At 37.6% G+C, this 24,757-nt stretch overlaps 1 protein-coding gene across 1 annotated transcript in view; it reads left to right on the forward strand.

Moving 5' to 3' along the window:
- Window positions 1-272: 272 nt before the first annotated feature.
- The window catches only part of CysRS-m (cysteine--tRNA ligase-like protein, mitochondrial), a 30,237-nt gene continuing 5,752 nt past the window's right edge, over window positions 273-24,757 (forward strand). The window contains exons 1-9 of the mRNA XM_083119129.1: window positions 273-832; window positions 2,996-3,113; window positions 4,906-5,083; window positions 9,986-10,199; window positions 11,945-12,078; window positions 13,437-13,568; window positions 18,647-18,780; window positions 20,898-21,023; window positions 23,664-23,762. Coding sequence (XP_082975255.1) covers window positions 501-832; window positions 2,996-3,113; window positions 4,906-5,083; window positions 9,986-10,199; window positions 11,945-12,078; window positions 13,437-13,568; window positions 18,647-18,780; window positions 20,898-21,023; window positions 23,664-23,762 — 1,467 coding nt within the window. The 5' untranslated portion in view covers window positions 273-500. The remainder of the gene's footprint in view (window positions 833-2,995; window positions 3,114-4,905; window positions 5,084-9,985; window positions 10,200-11,944; window positions 12,079-13,436; window positions 13,569-18,646; window positions 18,781-20,897; window positions 21,024-23,663; window positions 23,763-24,757) is intronic.

The raw sequence follows: 24,757 nt of genomic DNA on the forward strand, positions 1-24,757 counted from the left end.
CACCCATTATTTGGAATCCCACCCGCCCAAAAGTTGTTTCTATTTTCTTCTCCAGAAATGATGTCACATGTTCAATCTTTAAACGCTTACACAGACTAAAATAAAACTATTTACGTTTGTTACTTTTTCTGGTGCAAGCATCCTCTTCCCATTTTTTGTTTTTTACGATGCGCGCATTAGATGTAAGGCCGGGTCACAAAGAAGAAGAAGAAGCATTAAATGTGCATTGATTTTAATGATCTGGCAACGTTGTGTAAGTTTATCCTACAAAATCGTCTGTGCATTTTACGTTCGCTAATAAATAAATAAACAAAATGTATTTCCAAGTTAGATAATGTTATCAGTCATTCGGAATTACTATTTTTATTCGTTTTGCTAGAATTTTTAATTTCATTCAATGCGAAAGTGGAAAATAGTTACTTGTAATGAAAATATAAGTATTGCTTGTTTAGTGCAAGGATAGTCTGCATATTGGTAATGGTCTGGCAAAGTTTTTGTCTATGCTGCGACTGGAAAAATACACCACCAATATGCTTTACAAGATGAACCTGTATAGAATATGCTTTTACGGTTGCAAATCAAACATCAAGCTAACTACTGTGAGTGTTGTAAATTTTGTACATCATAAAAGTACAATTGTGAAACCAGAAGAATTACAACTACCAAATGACAAGAAACAGTGGAACGTACCTGTTGGTTTCAATACAGGTGCTAGAATATATAACTGTATAGCTAAGACAAACGTGCCCCTAATATTACAGAATAAGAATTTCGTAAGTTGGTACATGTGTGGACCAACAGTATATGACTCTGCACATATAGGACATGCATGGTACGTTTTTAAACTTCGTACTCTTCATTTTCAAGAAGTATGAACCAGTTTCTGATTTTTGGCTATTTCCTTGAGAGGTTAGGTAACGCCAGTTAGATGTGTTGTTCTATGCCTTTCCTTTATACATTTCAATTAAACAGGAAAATGGCATCGAACAGCTGCTGCATCTTATTTAAATTGTCATGTAAACATTTTTAAAATCAATATCAAAAACTTGCTATTTTACTTATTTTCACTTATTCGAAAGTAAAGTCACTTGCACAGGACCATAAAACATGAAAGATTATTATTTTAATTATCAGTCATTAAACTGACCTGCCTAACCTACTCACTGTCGTAATAGCAATTACCCACTGATTATTGTATGGAGGGTGACAAATTATAAGTGACTATCCTAACAGCTGATGCAAAAGAAGTCATTTAATTAAATTTATCTTATGAAGTAACCTTTATGTAAAGTAAAAAGCTACATGCTTATGAATATCACCAGGTAGTAATGGCCATAAGGAAAGATGTTTGGCTTAATGCCCTTCCCACATATGCTATTTGGTGTATGATCTGTGCTTGTGGAAGTTGACAGCTTCATTTATATTACAATAAATGTAAAGGCCAAATTAAATTTTGAAGCTTTCCAATAATAGAATGGTAGCCTAAGTACTGGAATTAAACTTTTATTTAATTGGTAACATTATAGTATAGGGGAGATGGATTTCTTCAAATTTACAGGAGAAAGTACTTATGGAAATCATTTTCTGTAGTGTTGTGGAAGTTCGTGAATGTAGTTTTGATCCATTTTAATGCGAATAGGCCTACATGTTGTTTTCTGCGAAAATCTCTGTCCGACACACTGTTTCTGCTGCCGCCATTTGCTTTCTGCACGAGAGCACAATGTTCCGTGTGTTAAGATGATGTAACCCCATAGTCAGTGTTTCAAACTCGCCATGTTATCACTAGAACATGACGTGTCGAGTATTTTTCATTTTTTAATTTTTTTTAACTATGCTTGCCTAACCTAACCTTATGGAAAATGGTTTCTGGGGCTAACGTGAATGGTTTTTGGGGCTAACATCAATGGTTTGTGGGGCTAATGTGAATGATTTGTGGGGCTAACGTCAATGGTTTGCGAAGTATTAGCATAATTTCAAATCCCGGAACGAAAGTAGGTATTTTCCGGTGAACGAGGTTGCAACACTGCATAAATGGACAAAACACTCGCACAACGTGCCCTGAACCAGTACGCTATCGCCCGCCATAATGTGTTACAGAATCGAAATAACAAGTAACAGTAAGTACTCGTAAATGTAAGAAATAGACATTATCTTAGTTAGAAATGCATTATTCCACCTTAGGAAATGTTCCGCATTCCAGAATAGTTAGCAATGTAAAAAAGTGCGAAATATATGATTTATAGGTGTCTCCCCCATACTATTATAGTACCATTTAATTTTCAAAGAGTAAATATATATTTACAAATTTTAATGCTAGAATGGAATTGATGATTCAAGAATACTTCAGATCAGTGCAAATTACAGTAATTATGTAGTATTGCCCGAACACCTCTCACGTGTTTATTTCGTTAGTTTTAGCATTGATACTTACCTATTCTGCATTGCGGAAGATTTTTTAAGGTGAAGTTATGCCTTTTTCCATAAAATAGTGTCAACTTTTCATATTACGAGTCATTATTTGTGTTCCTTGTTTCGCTTGTGTAACAGACAATATGGCGTGCACTCGTCAAAGGATCATCGTGCGTCGTGCTTGTGTTGTGTCGATTTGCAGTGCGCAAACCTTAATGACCAAAAATTACGTCCTATTACGATTTTTTTAACATGTTTCCATGATTCTTGCATGATTAGCTCCATGAACCATGCACGATAAGGTTAGGTTAGGCAAACACAGTTAAAATTTGTGGTCGTTACCATTCATGTAAGTTAGTTCACCAAAGGGTATTTAACATCACAAATCATGAAACACCTTCACGAACTTCCACAATGCCAGAGAAATTGATTAAAGTAAGTAGTTCCTTCTGTAAAAATGAAGAAATCCGTTCGGGCGATACTACATATTTACCCAAATTACTAAGAAATTGTGCAGTGAATGTAACTTTTACCATATTGATAGGACTATGTACTGATCATTTTTAAATTTTCTGTATCATTTCAGCTGTTACATGAAATTTGATATCATAAGAAGAATTTTAACTAACTTTTTAGGTGTCAACCTTGTCATGGTGATGGGTATAACCGACATTGATGACAAGATAATTGACAAGGCTCGTGAGGTGAGTTTTCCAGTTTGGGCAAACATTTTTAACATGGGAGTTTAAGGATTAATTCTACAAAATGTGTGGACTAACTTTTGAATAAGCCAGTCACTATAAACAGTGGCGGATCCAGAAGTGACAGTTGGGAGAGGCAAATTTTACTCTGGTAAATCACCTCACCGAGAATCAATCTTAAGCCACACTTACATTCTTTTATGTAAACAATATATAGTACTGTGAACAGGAATCGAGCTGACTGCCATGTTCTAGAGATGAAAGTACTTTGGCAAAATTAGGAGTCCAGAGCTGAAATGGATAGTTATTACTGTATGTCATTATCAGGGCTATCTAGTCTATCTGCGAAGCCCAGACTCAATGACCAAAATACAGAAAAAAAAAATATCAGAAAATGTGCATAAAATTGTTCATTGCAATAAAATGATCAACCTGTTTTCTTAGGAGTTCGAAACCTTGCCCATTTTCTTTGCATTCGCGGGGCAAGGCAGGTTCAGGGGGGTGATGGGCGAGGCCAGGGGCCACGTGGTTGTGACAGAGCTACCACAATGTTGCAAACCAATTTTTCCCAGCATGTAATTTTCCCAGGAACGGGGAATTTTGAAGCCAAATCATCACAAGCAAATGGAAAGTGTGGCATATGGCAGGGATATTACCCCTGTTGGCATCATTGAACACTTGCAGATAGGTTGAAAAAGAGGTCATTGACTTCCAAGCAATCAGAGTGAGTTACAGTGGCGAGGAGAATTTTTTGGCTGACCGGGAATGTTTATGAGTGCATATAAAAATAACCTAAATAACAAAGACCAGTTCTACTCTAGATTGCATCGAGGGGTGTTTAAAGGTTCCTTGGTGTGCATGCTAATACAGTAGTGAGTGAATTGTATTTTTATGAATGATAGTGTAGTGAGCTGAAATGAGGGACATAATTAACAAGCTATCTATTCGGCTTATGTATGAGGATAAGCTCCAAATCGATGTTGACTTTTGTTTCACGTCCACTTTACGCACAGATAGAATAATGGGGATTGAACCTACAGTTAAAGTGGTATCCGAACCACCATGTATTGAACCCAGGACCCCTTAGTTTCAAGGCAACGACATTACCACTGCGCCAACGAGATGGCCTCGAACTTGAAATCGTGAAAATAAATAGGTAAAAGTTCATATTTATTCTCGTATATAGGCTTACATAAATATTTCACAATAGGGGCCTTTTTTTCTATGTAAATAAAAATGAAATTCTTGAAATCCTTTCCTTACTTACATGATTGATTGATTGAGTTGGTGTTTTTAAGTCCACTTTATGCACAGTAAGGCTAATTGGAACTGGACCTACAGTTTATAGAGGAATCTGAACCACTATGTACCTCCACTGGGTATCGAACCCGGGACTACTTGATTACAAGGCGATGTCACTAGCACTGCGCCATCGAGGAGGCTTTTACTGACATGGTACATTTCCATATTTTATTTATGAGTTATGTATTTTTAATCACAATGTCACATCCCTCCCAAATGAGCTAAAAAAGATACCCTCTCCACCAGCAAATTTTTGCCTAATCGAACATTATGATATGGTGAGATAGCGCAGGTTTTTAACCCAGTATACATCACTGGTCTGCACCTGCTACAAAGAGAGAGAGGGTGAGTGATGGGCAAAGGTTCATCCTTTGTGCATTTTTTACTTTGGTTATTCTGTTTGATTACTAATTGACTGAATTTTATTACCGTTATAAACTATAATAATAACAAGTTTTCTGCTTGGTTTTTGTAACATGGTTTTCTCTTTCAGCATAATACAGATATAAAGAGGATAGCTAGTCAGTATGAAGCAGAGTTTTTCCAAGATATTAAAGACCTGAGTATAACCCCACCTACCTTATCAGCCAGAGTTAGTGACTACATTCCCAGTATTATAAGTTTTGTTCAGAAGATCATTGATGCTGGTTTTGCATACGTCACAGATGATGGTAAGAGTGGAGTTGCCAGTTGGTAATTATTAATTTCTGACTTATTAAATATGATTCACTTCTGAAGTGTCTTATACTTGTAAAACAAATTGCAAAGGGTAGTACAGCAAATCGGGACTGTCTTTGCATTGTGTGTAATTTCAACAAATGATAAGAACACCACAATTGATCTTGTCAAGTATGAAGCGACTTCAGATGTAAGTAGGTTAGGTGGCTCAGGTTTCGCGCTCTTTTTTATTGGCATATGACGCAGGACTTGTGGGAATTGGATGTGCATTTAGCAGACCCACGGCAATCAGTTTAGTTTCGTCTATTATATTATATATTGTATATATATCTGTGTGTGTGTGTGTGTAAAAATTTCTACATTCCATGTTCACATGAGTAGTATTTCAGTGTAGTCAGGCAATTACACTAGTGTTTGACTGTTGGCTGGATAGTCAGTGGAGTAGGATGGAAAATGTTAGAAATATACATCTGGGATCAAGGGCATGGGTATAGGTTGGGATGGTTATTGAGCAGCAAGGCTGACTGGGTGCTTTGGTAGCATGCATAACTGATATGTAGCATCTTTCTTAGTGTTTCCAAAATGATGTGTTGGTTTGACCATAGTTCGTGGATAATGGCTACTCTGAAACAGCCATTGAGGTTAATGTTGTGGCTGTTGGTGAGGATGGCAATGGTGAAACTGGAGTTCTGGATGGAGGAGCAGTGATTGCACAAGGGCTAAATAAAAAGTGAAAGAGGAGAGAGGAAACACTCACCGGACGCAGAAAAACTTCAAATTTTCGTGATGGTATGTCACATCTTCAGGAGTAGAGAAACGTTGTAGAACTTTGTGACAAGAACAAAGAGTTAGCGTGACCTGCAGTGTTGCCAGGTCCAGAAAAAAAGTGTTGACAGTGCCACAAAATGTGACATACCATCACGAAAATTTGAAGTTTTTCTGCCTCCGGTGAGTGTTTCCTCTCTCCTCTTTCACTTTTTATATATATATATATATATATAGGGAACGTTCCGAAAGTCGCATGAGTTTAACGTGCTAAGCGAGTTATGGCAATTGGCCCTTCGTTAGAATTGTGAGTTTCATTATGCCATTCCAAAAGTCAGTTTTCGTGCAATGCCTGCACTTTGTTCTCGCATGGGCCAGGAGGCTGGTTTGTTCAGTGAGAATCATCTGCTGCTTGCAGACAACGTGGTTGCATGATGGCTTCAAACTGCACTAGCGATATGAAGCAACATGCACAAGATGAGTGTGCCTTAACTGTTGTTACAGTGTGATTAAAATGAGTAACAGTATCACCAGCAGTGGGGTGGCGTTATAGTACGCCCATACGCCTGGCATTCCCTGATTTAAAATTTTAAAAATGCGTAAATGCTGTAAATATAAAGTAAAACTTGACTAATTACATATATGTTTGACCTTTATGGCATTATAATAGCCATACTTGCGATCTACTTGCAACGCTTCACTAACAACACTCGTTCTAGCATATTTTTTTTTCAATGCCTTTCCTTTCCGGATGCCGGGCAGGTTTGGCGTAAAGGACTCTATTAGAGAGTTGCATCGAGGCTTTTTTGCTCAATCGTCTAATAGTTCGCATAGATGACGCTAGATTGCATTACGGAATCGATTGTTTCTCCGCTTGAGCGAATAACGCTCGAATAGGCAAACGACTGGTATATGCTTGAAGCCCAGTTGTTCCTGTACAACCGTAATTTGTCTGTGGTAGTGAGCCTTCAAATATGCTTTGTGAAGTGAAAAACGCAGGGAAATTGAAACTGAAGTGAACATAGTCATCATCTCCATGTTAAAATGTAATATAGCCTATCTTACCAGTACATATCAATATATGAAAACAAATAGATGATTATGGGTGTATACTACCAGCACGAATTTTACACATACTGTATATTTGTACGATTATTGAAATGATATTTCATATTCTTATATATTCAAGCGTGGGAGATTCGATCGATTTTGAGCGAGCGAGTCCATTTCAGTACTCTAGACTCTATATTCCTTGCTGCCTATCCGGAGGAAAGCTTGGATCTCTACAGCACGTGCGCAATGCTCTCTTCAACGCTGGCGTGCAGAGCAGAGAGCTACATGATTGGTTCTAGGGCTCATGTGACCCTTCCTTCCTTCCTTCCTTCACAGACGACAGAAGCAGAATTCCTACTTGTTTCTTCGGGCTCGTGCTGTGTGATGCTACAATATGCAATATTGACTGACGTAACTTTACCAAACTCAAATATACCATTTCTTAATGGCCACTGCATTTTATAATTTATCGCACGAATAGCGATGTGCATTAAAAACTAAAAGATCAACACAGTTTTAGTCAAATAAGCTGATGATGTCCTCGTGGTAGAAGTTCATCCTGTGGCTGCTCTACCACTTAACCTGCAAGCTATTCTTTTTATTATTATTATTATTTCGTTAGTTACTAACTGCTTAATATTGTGTCAGTGGAAATGTATAGCATTCATTTGGAAACTCTTAACATTGAATGGTCTGTGGACAAAATTATTTTAAAATGTTTATCAGCATTCTCAAGATGCAATAAACAGTGGTCTGAATTACTAATCGGCACTGTTACGTCAGTAGAGTGTACGAAAGTTGGATCATCCACCCACCTCCGTGTCAGAGTGTTTTGCACAGCGTGCCAAGACAACAGAGGCCCCTGATTCGAATCCCGGCGTGAGCATGGGTGTTCTTTGTGAGTGTCCCTTCATCAATACATCACTCATAATCATATTTGCGATTAACCAAAAGTGGTATAAAAGCGAAGTAAAATAAACCAAATCAATCAGTAGTTGGATCCTCCACAACAATGACGTCTACTGTTGTTCAGAGGCGCTTGTGATTCAGGTAGGTTTTTTAATGACTTGCATCATGCAAAAAGATATAAAACACCAGAGTTCAAAACATTTGCGGCATAGTGAGGCATCTCATTTTCTAGCTAAAAAAAATGTATGGATGATGTTTCATTGAAAACCCAGCTGACTTCAGGCAAATAAAATACCTGTGGAGACTAATTCCATAAGTAAATTATTAAACAAAAAAGGGCCGACCCTTCCTTCGGACTTGGCGTTCCCATCCGAAATGCCCATGCTACGCCACTGATCACCAGTAGAGTTTATTTCTGCTGGATGCCATGCAGAAAATTTCTATAAACAAAATGCTGCGCCTGCGCTTTCATCTAGAGCAGGGGTTTCCAACTGGCAGTCCGCGGGCTGCATGCGGCCCACGATGCCTTCTTTTGCGGCCCGCGAAGCCAGTTTGCAAAATACATTAATTTTATGTATTTTTATTAAAATATGTTCTATATTTACTGAAGGAACGGAAGCTCTGTGAAGAAAGACCATATCACAGGTAGAATTTATTTTGCAGTCAATAATGATCATCAGAAGGATCTAAAGTGAAACTTTCTCTTCACACCATGCATTTCAACCCCTTCGCTATGCGGAATGAACGTTTGAAAGTGTTTCTTCTTCAATGAAGTTCATCAAGAACCGCTACAGAAGCCGACTGGCAGATTCTTCACTGCTTCACCTTCGGAGACTTTCAAATACAGAAATTGAAGTGGACATTCCAACTTTAATAAAAGAAACTGATCGGGCTCAATTTTCACATTGAACACTTACTATGAAGGATTCTTATTTGTATGGTGTTTTCTTTTCATTTCTTTCAATTCATCCATAAGTATTGGGTTTTTGTGAAATAAATTGTAATTATACAATTTTGATTTGTGATTCCATTGTTTTTATTGCCTCATTTTAGAAATTTAGGTCATGCGAAAGTACTACATATTTTTAGTTCAGTACTTACAATTTTTGTAATGCAGCCCGCCAATCAACTGCTAGATATAATTTTGGCCCTCACACCTTTGGAAGTTGGAAACCACTGATCTAGAGCATCCCATAAGTCTGTAAAATAACTGGTTTCACCAGGTTCACGAGTCCAGTTATTTTCGTTGAATTCGTTCGTTTTGTTAAGACTTTTGAAATGCACCGATAGTGGACTAGAAACAGAAGACCTGGTAACAATGAAAGCATAAGATTTGTCATAAATAAACATACAACAATAAACTTGTATCTGATTCCACGCAATACGCTTTATTATAATGGGTTCCTCTTTCATCTCCATTTGGTTCCATGATATGAGTGAGAACTTCATGAAACGTCACCAAAGAATGTGCTGTTTATGTTAAGAAGTGATTACAGTTATTACAAGTATTTCTTGATAATTTGAAAGGTATACATAAGTAGCATACATAAGAATTAAGTATGTTTAATTCAGGTACTCGCATTTTCCACGAAGCTCTTTTAAGTAATTTTCTTTCTATTAATTTTGGTAGCCACTGCCACCATCCTCGTTGGAATTCGTATGAATAAGCATGTTTAATATAGACAGAAATCAGTGCTCAAAGTGGAAATTCCTACCTGAGGGATGTTTGATGAATAATGTACTGGTAAGGTTCACTGTTCATTAAGGTAGAATTGATTTATTTTCATGTAACTCATGGAAATACAAACATTTTGATTATTTTATGTGTAATTTTGTCACACAAGAGTATGTATAGCATAGCATACTTAAACAGTGTTCAAAAGTAGAATGTCTAAATTTTATAGCACTAACCAATAACCATCAATGCCAATGTTTTAAATGTTGTTAGAGTTGGTTTTAGTAGGTTTTTAAAATTACATGTAATAATTAGTAAGTGGCAAATCGTTCTGTATTAGACACTAGTATAAAAAATCTTCTTATGGCTAAAAAGTTTTTTATTCATTCATGACATTTCAACACATATACATTTGCCTTTTTCAAGATTTGGGCAATGTATTTCAAAGTACTTTTGGTATATTCACACCACTGACACTTGCATAATTTTACAGGTTCTGTGTATTTTGACACATCACATTATCCTCAATATGGGAAACTCTCATCACAGGCATCAGAGGAAAATCTAACACCCAGACCAGAGAAGCGCTCCCCATCAGATTTTGCATTATGGAAGGGTGCCAAGCCTGGAGAACCTTGGTGGAACAGCCCTTGGGGTGCTGGAAAGGGGCGCCCTGGCTGGCACATAGAGTGTTCAGCAATAGCAAGGTAAAAATGCAATGTATGCTGAGTATTGTATGAATATACTTGGGTGGATCAATAAATAAGGTAACAAGATCCAAAGAAACTTCAGTAACAATGGTGATTGATTTCCATGTTTGTATATTATAGGGTTTGAGGTCAATTACTTTGAACAGCAGGTAAAATTATTGTTTAAGTTCACATTATACTCAGAATGGGCTAATAGGGACTGAATCTGCAGTTTAAAGTGGGATCCATTGGGGATCGAACCCAGAACTCCTTGATTATAATGTGACACTATGCGCCTGGGAAGCCTGATGAGGTAGAATACAGCCCCGTATGTAGTTACTGAGTTAGATTGCTATGAGCATGCAAATACCAGGTATTTCATAAATAATAGAGTTGTTACAAAAATTTGTTGCAAGTAAAGTATTCAACTTATGTTAATAAGACCAGTCCAGAACGAACGAGGAACTCAAACATTTTTTTTTTTGTACACCTTCAAATGTTCAATGTGTGCACCACTGGTGACATGGCACACATCAACACGATAGTCTAGTTCTTGCCACACTTCCATCAACAAGGGCCTGTCAATGGTGCCTATAGCTGTGATAATACATTCCCTTAAGGCTGCAATATCACACAGCATTGGTGAGACGAATACCCTGTCTTTGATGAAACCTCACAAAAAGAAGTCACATGGTGTAAGGTATGGTGATCTTGGGAACCAAAACATTGCACAAAACACTGTGAGTGATGTGGGTGATTTGAGTGTCACCTAGCAGCACACTGTGAGTGATGTGGGTGATTTGAGTGTCACCTAGCGGCAGGGATATGAACTCTCAGCTTAACAAAACATACACGCACAAACTGTTTGCGTTCCTTAACATAAGTTCAATAGTTTGCTTGTAATAATTTTTTGTAACCCCTCAATTATTTATTATTTTTTATTTATTTATATTTTTATAACTCCCTTCTCTTTTCATGTGCTGCATTCCTCTCTAGCAGATCTGTTTTATAACCTCGCACTTTTAGTTACGAAAGGGGCTTTTAAACCTAGTATGTTGAGCTTGAAATGTTGTGGTTCTTATGGGAGGAATCAACCCATTTTAATCTGCACCCCCTTTGCCTGTATTCTACAATCTTTTAACTTACTTTGGATACCTGCTTCTTTACTTTTTAACTCCCCTGTCTCCTGTTGTGATTTCCCTGAAGGAGCCAAGTGACAGTGGTGAAGTATTGGACCACAACTATTTGAGTTTTAAGGTAAATATGGTGAAACTCCAATTTTATGTTCCTGGATTTTACATTTTTCCACATTATACATTCAATCTTTTTACATTTTTCCACATTATACATTCAATCTTTTTACATTTTTCCACATTATACATTCAATCTTTATGGTCGCAACATGGAAATATAAATTTTTTTATTAATTTTTACATTTTCACACATTTTAAGTTTTTTCAGCTTGATCCCCTGAAACACTTAAAATCGAGGTTCCACTGTACCTTCCTTTTAAAATCTGAATTGCTTATTCAAAATTACACCTAATCACTGGGTGTTTACTTTTATGTTGTACCAAGTGCAAAATCATCTTTGGGTGTTTTGTATTTTGCAACGTATTCACTTTTTTGGATCTGTGAAAAAATCATAGTAGTTTATCTCTACCTTGTATTGGAATATGTATCCCGGGGTTTCATATAGTTCTTATGCATGTGTTTTTTCCAAATATATATATATTAACATTTTCTCTTTTTTGTGCCTTTTAGTGAGCTGTTGGGAAGAAACATTGACATCCACTCAGGAGGAATAGACTTGATTTTTCCTCATCATGAGAATGAAGAGGCTCAATGCTGTGCTTATCACAATGTTCCACAGTGGGTGAATTACTGGATGCATTCAGGTCAGTTCATAGCTTTTTTAGCTATTTATTTGAAGGTTGTATTGGCTATACAAGTCAATTGGAACTTGCTTGATTAGGAAGCAAGTTGCAAAATCGTGGCTCTGGCAAGGATTTTTTTAAAAAAAAATTTACAACCTTGTTACAGAGTAAGAGGTTCATTTGAAAAGCCTTGAAGTGGACATTTTTTTCTTTGCCTCATTTGTATTTTTATTTATTTTACATAGTGATGGACATGTGAACTTTTTGCTGATATCAATAGTGTATTGATAAACTGATATTTAACCAGCCCGATAAAAAAAATGCAAATATTCCACGAAGAACATAAATGGTTCATTTAACCTCTTTATTTAATGTAAGGTCATGCAATGTAACCTTGTATCTTGAATTTTACACAAAGGGTAATTTTTATTTTTCTAAAAATAGTATAGATTGTGCATTGTTATTTTGCCTTTCTTTCCTGTTAATTTCATTTTGGCATGCTAATGAAAATTGCAGTAATATTATTTTTGCCACAAATAGACATCCTTACCCCATTCCTCTTCTCGTCTGCCAGCAGCCAGCCCTTCTCTGGGTATGGTCACTGCATTGTCCCATGGCATGTATATAAGGAAGGAAGGTTAAAATAGAAAGATACTTGACTAAATCTTTTGTGACCCTCGAAAAAGTGCTCAAGGGAAGATTGTCCACCTTTGTCACCCTCTCCCTGTTTTTTTCTTTTTTTTGGGGGGGGGGGAGGCAAGATGCTTGGTGACTCTGAACTAACCTTTCTTTGTCAGTGTGCACTACACCTCAAGATGACTGTGGTTTTCTCTCAGATTGAGCGAATGGAAGTTGTTTAAAAAGGTTGAGTACTATAAAGTACATAACAGTCATTCTGTCTTGGGCACTTCTTATGGTAAACACGTGACAAGCAAAGTAAAAGTGGTTCTGAAGTTTATATTTCTTAATTTGCCAAAAGGGACAGTAGCAGTTGCAGATAGTTTATCTTTCTTGAGTACCTACATCTGGTAGTCTACCATATCAGTCACAGAGCTCTAAAAATGTGCATATACACTCTACTTCACTTTCCCCCACAAACTTTAGTAAAATTTGCTGGTGTTGAGTCAGAAATTATACTGCTGTGATTTATCCACTCCCCAAAACTCTAATTTTTCTTAAATACCTCTTAACCCATCCCCCCAATTAGAAATCACTGCATAAATCTCTGCCGCCGTACTGGTACACCATCCTGTCTTACTAACAGACAAGACTTTGCCCTAGATTTCATTTGTTGTAACGAACACATTTTAAGTTGATTTGAAAATGTTGCTTTTCGTTTGCACAATCATGTCAAGTAATGCTCGATATTTATTTTTCAGGACACCTTTATCTCAAGGGAAGTGAGAAAATGTCCAAGTCATTGAAGAACACCATCAGTATTCAAGAGTTCTTGAAGTCATTCACAGCCAACCAGTTGAGAATGTTATGTCTGCTCTCTCCATACAGAAACAGTAGGTGTGGCTTTCTTTCCTAGATTTGAACTTTTAATGTGTAGACTTAATAGTTTTGAAAGTCCACTTCCACATTCAAAGTGTGAAATATATATATATATATATATAGGTAAATGTGCCCTGTTCACATTCTATAGATCTCGGCCATTTTGAAGGTGATGTAATCAGCACCAAACTCTGACTGCCTTTACCCTCCAGGGTTGCACCCAGGTACCCATTTAATTGAAGCTGGGTGAGCTCTAGAGGCACTTTATGCAGGGACAAAGTCGGAAAAATTCTGACCTTAGATCATAGATCATCCACTTTTGGAATCAAACCTGGGTCTCCCGCATGGTAGTCAGATGTCCTACCGACTAGACCACTGCAGCTACATGAAATGTATAACATATCTTAGAGCACATTGTATTTTGGTTGTTCAAAATGGGAGTACTGTTGATTATACACTTTGGAATAATAATTGCTGAGGTGGCTTTTAATAAAAAAAAAAAAGATAAAAAAAGGTAAAGTGCTCCCCTGTGCATAGCACCATGCCATGAAGGCGTATAGGGAGTGTGGGGGTAACGCCCCACACTTTCTTGATCCGGTCGTGAGTGGGGGTGATGTGATCAGCATCACACCCCTGACCACCTTTACCCCCCAGGGTTTCCCCCAGGTACCCATGTTATTTGACTCTGGGTGGGCACCGGGACCGCTTCCATCGTTAGAAAAGTTCCCGGATTTGAACTGGCCGGGGATCGAACCCGGGACCTTTAGCATGGTAGTCAGACGCGTTACCGACTGAGCCACTGCCTTTAGTTATACAGTGTGTTTCAAAATGATCTGAATGTTAAAAACATATTCCATGAGCAATACAACATAATCACCAACCCAATATCTTGTGAAATACATTCAAACACATCCTTAAGTCGTTTTGGAACGGTCTCAGTAGTTCTAAATTCTTCTGCCAGGGGCCAGGCTGACCAGTTGTAAAATGGCTGTGGTAAGGAGAAAGCATTTTGCGAGAGCACGTTGGTCGTGAGTGTGCAACGTCAGTTTCGTACACGATTTCATAAAGATCCACCAGGAAAGAACTCGATTAGATCCATTGCTTTAGTGCCGCAGTTCAAATTATTGATGAGAACATTCTGGAACATGGTGAAACATGTCTGGATGGAGCTAGATTACCGTATTGATGTGTGCAGAGTAACGAAGGCTGTTCACATTGAGCATTTGTTAGTTAGCTTCGCGATAACCATTGGCACTTAAACTTGTACAGTTATATTACATGTGTGTTAAGTTGTATCTTATTTTGACAATTTATGAATAAAGTATAACGGGTTGGAATCGTTCACATCATTTTGAAACATAGTGTGTAACAGTTGGGCTGAAAAGTTCGTAGGCTAACATAGTAAAAAATATTTTTTTGACAAAATTCGATTTTATTATTCAATATAGTTGCCTTCGAGGGCGATACAACGATTATAGCGGTCATGCAATTTTTCGATGCCATTTTTATAGTACGATTTCTCTTTAGCCTCAAAATAGGCCTCAGTTTCGGGGATTACCTCTTCATCAGTGCTAAATTTCTTTCCAGCGAGCATTCTTTTAAGGTCTGCAAACAGGAAAAAGTCACTGGGGGCCAGATCTGGAGAATATGGTAGATGGGGAAGCAATTCGTAGTCTAATTCATATAATTTTTCCATCGTTTTCATTGATTTGTGACACGGTGCATTGTCTTGATGAAACAGCACTTTTTTCTTCTTCAAATGGGGCCGTTTTTTCGTGATTTCATCCTTTAAATGCTCCAACAACGCTATGTAATAATCGCTGTTGATGGTCTGGCCCTTTTTGAGGTAATAGATGAATATAATACCATGCGCATCCCAGAATACTGATGCCATAACCTTGCCAGCCGACTGTTGCGTCTTTCCACACTTTGGATTCGGTTCATCACGTGCAGTCCACTCGGCTGACTGTCGATTGGACTCTGGAGTGTAGTTATGGAGCCATGTTTCATCCATTGTAATATATCGACGGAAAAATTTGTGTTTATTACGGTTGAATATCGCTAAACATTGCTCCGAATCATCAAAACGTTGTTGCTTTTGATCGATTGTGAGCACGCGCGGCACCCATTTTGCACACAGCTTTCGCATGTTCAAATATTCATGCACAATATGTCCAACATGTTCCTTTGATATTTTTAAAGTCTCAGCTATCTCGATCAACTTCACTTTACGATCATTTAAAATTATTTTGTGTACTTTTTTGATGTTTTCGTCGGTAACAGCCTCTTTGGGGCGTCCACTGCGTGCATCGTCTTCGATGCTCATTTCGCCTCGTTTAAATTTAGCAAACCACTTCTCAACGGTTGATTTTCCTGGTGCAGAGTCCGAATAATGTTTATCAAGCCAAGCCTTGGCTTCAACAGTATTTTTTTTCGCCAAAAAGCAATGCTTTATTAACACACGAAATTCTTTTTTATCCATTTTTTCACAATAACAAAAGCTGCTTCACTCACAATGCTATATCTCACGAACTAATTATCCGGCAGCTGTGAAATTTATACACATATCTTTTGAAGGTTAGTACTAAGTAAAAATCACATGGATTTAATTCTAGTAACGCCATCTATGAGTCAGCCTACGAACTTTTCAGCCCAACTGTTATATAGTTCTGTTATTTGGATGCTATTATTTTCTGTTTATATAGAGTGCCCATGGGAATGTTCTGGATTTTACTCAGTTAATTGTGCAAGTTGTGTTGTTTTAAGTCCACCTTATGCACAGATAGGTTCATCAGAACTGGATCTGATTAGGGTGGGATCTGAACCAATACATATGTGACTCTCCCTGAACCCCTTGAGTACAAGGCAATGATGGTTGGTGAGGAAGTAAGTACCACACATACAAATTAACTTGGCATGGATCCTTGGAGCATGCAACAAATTGTGTTGAGACCACAGCTCTACATCAAGACTGATTATAATACAGAATCAAAATGCATTCCAGCAGAGTATAGTATAGTAGAGTATAGTTGTATGAATGCACCATCTGACATGTTAGTTTGAAAGTGGGTTAAGCAATGCCATGAAACAGGTTTGGTTTATGACAGGAGTTGCCCCATACTGACTATGACTGCAAGAACAGAGGATGCCAATTTTCAGATCTCTTTTGTCCCCAGACTTGGAGATGTTACTTTTCCAGCCAGGTCTCCAAATTTGACAGTCCCAATTATTATTAATTATTATTATTATACTTGGTGCGTACTGAAAGTCGTGATCAACTTTTTATTTCAGACGTAAATGTTCATGTAGAGCGATGCGCTGTATAAGACAGTTAGAACCATCTATTGTGACAACATACACTTGAAAGTGGGGTGATCGGCGCAGTACGTATGCGCATTAGCGAGTAGCGAGTAATGGTTCCGTTTGACACGTCATTTCGCCAGCGTGCAGTAATTGAATTTCTGTTGAAGGAAGGTGCATCGGCATCAGATATCCACCGCTGATTGCAGGAAGTGTATGGTGATCAGTGTATGGCTGCCAGTAGCATCAGGCGATGGATAAAACATTTTAGAGGTGGAAACACAGACATCAGTAATCTCCCTCGCACAGGCCGCCCGAGAACTGCCTCGAACAACAGGAAATCGCATCCAGGAAATCATCCAGGGGAACAGGCGTGTTTCGGTTAGGGAACTTTCACACATTGTTGGAGTAGGGCACAGTGCTATCCAGGAGATGATTGGTGTACTGGGTTACCGGAAAGTGTGTTGCAGATGAGTGCCAAGGGATTTGAATGCGGCACAAAAACGAAACAGAAAAGATGTTTGCACGGAACTTTTGGCGCAGTACCGAGCAGAGGATGGAGGTGAGGGTTTCTTGAAGTGTTTGGTTACTGGAGACGAAACCTTTTTCCACCTCTACGAGCCTGAGAGTAAACGTCAAAGCCTGGAGTGGGGACATCAAACATCACCAAGAAAGAAGAAACCGAGGACAATGTCATCAGCTGGCAAAGTAATGGGAACTGTCTTCTGGGATTCGGAGGGTGTTCTTCTCGTGGACTTTCTCACTCCTGGGGAAACAATCAATGCATCTCACTGATTGCGCTCTTTGAGAAAACTTCGTCGTGCTATTCGTGAAAAACGTCCTGGCAGGGATAGTGTTATCCTCCAACACGACAATGCCAAGCCGCACACAGCACAGCTAACGAGGGATGAAGTTGCCAGATTTGGTTGGGAACTCCTTCGACATTCTCCCTACAGTCCAGATCTGGCTCCTTCTGACTTTCACTTGTTTTCTGAACACATGCGGGAAAACAGATATGACACCAACAAGGAAGTGGAACTTGCCGTTAGGAGAATACTCAGACGTGACCGAACGGAGTTCTACAACAGAGGAATTTTCAAACTTCCAGAACGTTGGTAAAAATTTGTCGATTTAGATGGTGATTATGTTGAAGACTAATAAAGGTATGTACTTTAACAGGCATATATTAGATTCTTTTTTGTACAGTTTACTTCCTTCTTGTAACATGTTGATCACAACTTTCAGTACGCACGATAAAATTGAAGGTATGCTGTGTTTTGTAATCAACTAGGTATCTGATTGGGAAAGATTGTTTGCCTAGCCAATGCTGTGACACGTGTCATTGGGCTCAGGACTCATCAACCAAATGGTGGAGATTTAACAGATATTCTCTTCCATACGAAGCATTTAAGATAAACTTTTGTCGTGAGCTACATCTGTGGTTTTCTTTAGGCTTTAGTAGATATCCTTCTCATGCCAACCATTGCTCTGAGTTTCATTTAAAATACCTAACATTCTTGTTGTTGAGTTCTTGTTTTAAGTCCACTTTTTGCACAGTAAGGCTAATTGGGACTGGACCTACAGTTTAAAGTGGGACCCGAACCACTAAGTGCCTCTACCAGGTATCGAACCTAACATTCTTGTGATCCACTCTTTATATTAACTGGTTCATAAGGTAAAGCTATCCACTATACATTGCACTGTGTCATGTGTCACATACCAGAGGTGGTGTGATTAGTTTTAATATTTTAACTCTCTTATTAAAATAATTATTTTTCAAATCTTTACACAGATATAGAGTATACGGATTCAACTATGGAGAATGCTGTAGCTGTTCTTAAAAAGATAGAATCATTCTTGGATGACTGTGAAGCTTATATCAGTGGATATAAAGCTGGTGCTATTGACGAATCGGAATGGATGCAGGTAAGAATGTAGGATTCCCCAGAGGTGGGTGTCCAGATTTTGTGGAGAGTACTGGATTATTGATAACAGTGAATCTGTAGAGTAAACTAGCATTCACGTCACCATTATGTTCTTCAAAAGCAAGTTTAGAATTGATAAGATTTCCTAGATCTCTGAGTTTGGTTTATTTCATTAGAAGATAGTCATAGAGGATTCAGGATACTTTCGGGATTGTCCTGGGTCAAGGAAAGATGATGTGTGAGTATTTGCAGGGCTCCTGAACAATTTCCACCATTCAGAGAATTTATTAAAGTTCCATGTCTGTTGTGTTACGTACCGGCACAAGTAAACCATATGTCCCAATGATTGAAATAAGGAATCATAGATGGCAGCATGCGGAAGAAATATTACGATCGCAGATTATAAACAATGTGCACGTGAATCGAATGAAAGTGTTTGGGAGAACTGAAATTAATTGTGCTTACATAAATTTATGAACTGAGATAAACAATGGAGATGGATAAAGACGAGATAAAGAAATGATCGACACGTGCAGCATATGTGATTGTATGTAAAGATTAATGAAGTTATAAAGCGATTACAATTTTATATCTCTACCATCTTAATGGGAAGGAGTTGTCCCGCTAGACCTTTTCGGTTGTTTTCCCCGGTACGGCTCCAACTCAGTGGCGGCCCCCAAGCACTTCCGTTGTGACCCGGATCGAGGTCGAGGACGGGACAGGCGGCACCCTTCGATTAACCCCTTTTTTCTGCTTCTATTAGGCTATTGTGCAGCAGAATATTGATTTGAATTATTGTTGTATCTTTGACAAAGCCCAAAAGAGAAGGGAAATGTAGCAGAAAAGATACGGGAATCAATCCAATGTTTAATAAATGAAGGAATTTGGATATAGGTGCTTTTGTAAATAAGAGATGTATTTACTAGAAGAATAAGTATATTGATTAGTAGAAGAAGAAGACTAGCAACTAGTAGAAGAAGAAGACAACCTATTGATAGAAGAAGTGTATTAAATAATAGAAGAATAAGTATATTGATTAGTAGAAGAAGTCTACTAACGAATAGAAGAATAAGTATATTGATTAGTAGAAGAAGAAGACTATCGACTAGTAGAAGAAGACAATTAACCTATTGATAGAAGAAGAAGTCTACTAACAAATAGAAGAATAAGTATATTGATTAGTAGGAGCAGATTATCGACTAGTAGAAGAAGATGCCTATTAACCAATTGATAGAAGAAGTCTATTAATCAATTTATAGAAGAAGAAGTATTAACCAATCAATGATAGAAGAAGAAGTCCATTAACCAATAGAAAAATTAGTCTATCAACTAATAGAAGAAGAAGCCTATTAGCTGACAGAAGAGGAAGTCTTTGACATATCCATAAAGAAGAGGAAGAAGAAGCTTGTTAGCCAAATAGAAGAAGAAGTCCATCACGTATCCATAAAGAAGAAGAAGCCTCCCAGTAGATGAAATATGTTTAATAGAGATATATGTGACCAAGAAACAAAGAGACAGCTTTAAATACAATCCTGTATATAAATTTAATGTAATATGAAAATTAAGAATATACAGTGCATTGTACCTTCTGTAGTAGGTTAAACAAGTTGTTTCCTTTCTTCCTTTTCTCCTTCTAAAGTAAGTTATCAGTCAGTTTTAGTTGCCCTGAGAATCTCATGTTTTTACCCTGGCCTAAGCCGGACTGGTGTCACCCTCTACGGGACGTGGCACTTGAATGTTTAATTTCTCTTAGAATTAAGACTGGGGCTGATCCGATACCAATACTACTGTCTATGCATTTAACCTATTCCCACCAATACCGTATTCCAAGTAGTTCAAAATATTAAAAAAAAAAATAGTATGGAAGATTTCAATTTAAATATACCATAGCAATGTCCCATTTTTTGTTGTAAAATATAAATAATTCAGGCATTAGTATTGGCTAAGCCCTAACTAAAACTGCACTTGATATTGAGGAATTAAAATGATTTGTAAAATTGTCTAGAAATAAAACAAGTAGTATCCATTTGTAGTAATTAAATGCTTGGCTAAACAGAATACTTGTGCATGCTGTTCTGTCACAATTCATAATGTAGTTTTTTTATGTACTTTTTGCAGGCTTTGAGTGAAACCAGAGAAAAATTTAGTGCTTCTCTTTTAGATGACTTTGACACAGCAAAAGGAATGAATGCAGTGGTACAGTTTATTACAAAAGGGAACAGAATGCTAAAGACAGAACCATCTGTAAGTACAAGTCCATTGTAACTGGAAAAATTACAGATTTTTTAAAGTAAAATAAGAGAGATAGGCAATTGTGTTATTCTTACGGCTCTTGTTTTAGAAAAAGTAACTGCATATTTAGAGATTCGTATAAAAGCTCACTCTTTCCTGACATCAGCAACAGAGCAATATAGGTAGTAACATTATGCAGTGGAATGCTGATTGAATGTTTCTGGATATTACATTTTCCCTCAAGCTTCATGATCCTAATAGAGCATAATGTTACGTAATTTCCGTGGGTTTTACATTTCTCTTCATTTTAAGTTTTTGTATCTTAGTTCCCTAAAAACAGAAAATTGAGGGTCCCTGTTTACAACACTTCAATTCTCATAATTTTTAAAAACTGTAAGCCAATAAAGCAGTAAATTATGTATGTCCAAGAAAGTTGATATTGACAATAGCATAAAAGTATATTAAATAGATTTTATGATGAGAAGTACTCAAGTTTAGAAATCCTAAAGTGGCTTCCGTTTCATAGTACACTATCTTCGAATCTTGGTACTTGATCACCCATTGCACGGAGTTACATTTCCATGGGAATTTGACACACTTCACGGTGGGTTTCTTGTTTCGAATGAATGGAAATAAAAAGTGTGGATTTTAAGCGTCCCAAGTTTTCCAACTAAGCTTGATTAGGTTGCCAGCAATACATGACAGTCATTTCAAGTTTTAAGACATTTTGTTTTCCAAATCGCATTATCTCCACCTACAGCAATATTTCATGGCTTGCAAGGTCACCAGATCTAACGGGCAATTTCTTCTTGTGTGGTACTTAGAAGAGTGGTCCCACTCCCTCACAAGTTATTGAGGAACCTAAACAAAGAATTTGACACGAAGTGTCTCAGATTTTCATGGGAATGTTGCCTGAATGATCCCTGATCAAGATTCGAAGAATGTGAGCAGTAAAATGGAGGCTATATTATAGGCCTCGCGCCACAACTTGAGCTCTGAGGAGAAATTATTCGAGTTGACCGCGGAGGCAGTTACAACCCTCATAATGAGTTCTTTGCCCTTCAAAAGCAGTGTTTGCAACCGCACTAATTTCTTGATATTCTCAATATATGTTATCAGAAAGCTTGTGATAACCCAGAGCATTTCTTATCAAAGCTGTATATACACTACGTTCTTTTAATTGACAAAAAAGTATATCGCTGTTCTAACCAATTAGAGCCATGTTTGCTTTGTATACAATGCTGCGAGCTTCTCTTCCCCCCCATTTCCTTCTCTCTCCTTTTCGTAATGGAAGTTATTATATACATTATGGTATTATCTTCTCTCTCTCTCTCTATATATATATATATACACATATTTTTCACTAAGGGCCCCAAATATTTTACTTGCGAAAGGCCACAAGAAATTGTGCTACGTAGATGGTTGCCATTAGAAGCCTCTCCTTCCTTTTCCACTTGGTGGGAAAGACCTTACAACGTCTTTGTCACACTACCAAGTTTTGGCACCGTATGATGCTCGTTTATGTGTGTTTGTCTAAATAGTACACTACTGCTCCAGTGTTTGGGAAGTCATGAATTTCTCTAAAGAAATCGGCACGCACAGCAATAATATCTGGTTTCTCCATCAAAACCTCTTACTGGTTTCAGTTCTCTAATAAGGAAAATAAAGATCAAGTAAACATTTCTATAATGTGATACCAAATCGAAATTGATTTTTTCTCGCAACTTCTTTGATAGGTGTAGGTAAAGTATTGTCCATAACGTAAGAATCTCTTACAAGCCTTCTAATAACCCCTTTTTATGGTTTGTTTTGGAGTGATTAGCACAGTGCACTTCGATGTCATAGGTCCCGGGTTCGAATCACGGCCTGGGCATGAGTGTTCTTTCTGATTGTCCCTTCATGAGTTTCGTCTTATCAATCAATTATTCTGATCTTCGCGGTTAGCCAAAAGTGGCAGAAAAGTGAATATAATAAAATCAATCAATGAATTAATAATCCCTTTATCCAAATTGGATTCATTGATTTGTTTTATTTTACTTGGCTTTCCTGCCACTTTTGGCTAATCGCGAAGATGACGATGAGTGAGGATATGATGATATTGATGAAGGGACACGCACAAAATCTACCATCTACTGGTCGGAATTCAAACCCGGGGCTCCTCACATCGTAGCTCGCTGTGCTAACCACTCCGCCACGGATATCGGCAAATATCTTGGGAAACGAGGCTTCTCTCACATTTCTTGCCTGGCTTCGCAATGCAGAACCGCATTTTTCCGAATTATGCAACTCTACATCTAAACTGAGTGACCAGTTAATTGTTTACATCTGTAGATGGCAACATTGGAATTTTCTCCACCAGCCTGCCTTTTTCTTGACAAAACCCATATGGCCTCCTTGGATTTCCACTTTCCCCAGAGTTCAAGTTGTCCCACGAGACCTATAGGAGTGTTGTTTTCGCAACTTGAGATCTTTTCAACATAAAATCAAATGATATCGTACTATGTATTTATTGTCAGCAACAGCTTCTTGGTCAATGTACATAAAAAATATCAATGATTTAAAATCACTTGTTTCATTCGTCCACCCAGTATTAATGAATAACTCTAACGTAGGAAAAAAAAACTGTAATTGTTATTTTTTTATTCTTTTCAGAATAATGAACATTCACGAAGTCCAGCTGTTGTGGCAGCAGCTGTTAATCACATCAGGCACATCATGCAGCTTCTTGGGGTTACCATTTTACGAAAAGATGTAAGTTAATGAGTTGCAACCTTGGTCACTAATTTCTCATGGATAGGCGTACGTACATATTCTACATTGGAATGTATGCAGCTGGCCAGGGTAGATTTTACAAATATGCAAAGTGCCACATTGATAACATCAATATTAATATCATAAAAAATAAAATCCGAATTTTTGGACCTACCTGGGATCTTCATCAGGGGAATTTGAAGATTTTGATCTTAGTTGAAGGCACATCCCTAGACAGTGGTCACTTTACTATTCGTTATGCTACATGCCACATAGCATGAAGTTTAGTCTCTTTTTCTAATGGTTCATTTAGTAACATTTCAGCATTTTATACAGACTTAACAGATCACCTTTTGATCTCTTTTAATTAGGTTTTAGCCAATACCAGTACTTGGAAATTGTAACAATTCAAAGTAGGTCAGAATGTTTATAAATTTTGTATATATACGTTTTTAATTGGAACTGAAGTGGAACTCCGATTTTACGTTACTGGATTTTCCTGCATTATGCATTCAAACTTGATGGTCTCAGTAGAGCAAAATGCTATAAAATTTTCCTCGATTGTACATTTATCAGCAGTTCAAGTTTTTCAGCATGGTCCCCTGAAAAACATAAATTCGAGGTTCCACTGTATATCCCTGACAATCATAAAAGATCCATTTCCTCCCACAATGTTGTAAAATTATGAAAGATGGATTTTGCATCCTTTCCAGAATATTTAGACTCTATGAGAGTGCATGGCATTTCGCAGATTGCATGAGATGCTTGGACTCCAGAAAAGTATCGGCGGTACTGGTGATTAAATTTCAACCAGCACTTCCTGATACTTACATTGGTATCAGCCAGTACCAATACATTGGTATCGACATCGACTCATCCCTATTTTTAATATTTTCACTAGAACTGAAATGTCAATGAAAATGCGGTAATTACATTATTTTTTGTAATTTGATGGGTTAGGTCCATAATTAGAGGTTTTTCTATGTTGGAAAATG

This window comes from Lepisma saccharinum, chromosome 3 (assembly GCF_977018435.1).
Source record: "Lepisma saccharinum chromosome 3, izLepSacc3.1, whole genome shotgun sequence".
Classification (NCBI taxonomy): Eukaryota; Metazoa; Arthropoda; class Insecta; order Zygentoma; family Lepismatidae; genus Lepisma; species Lepisma saccharinum.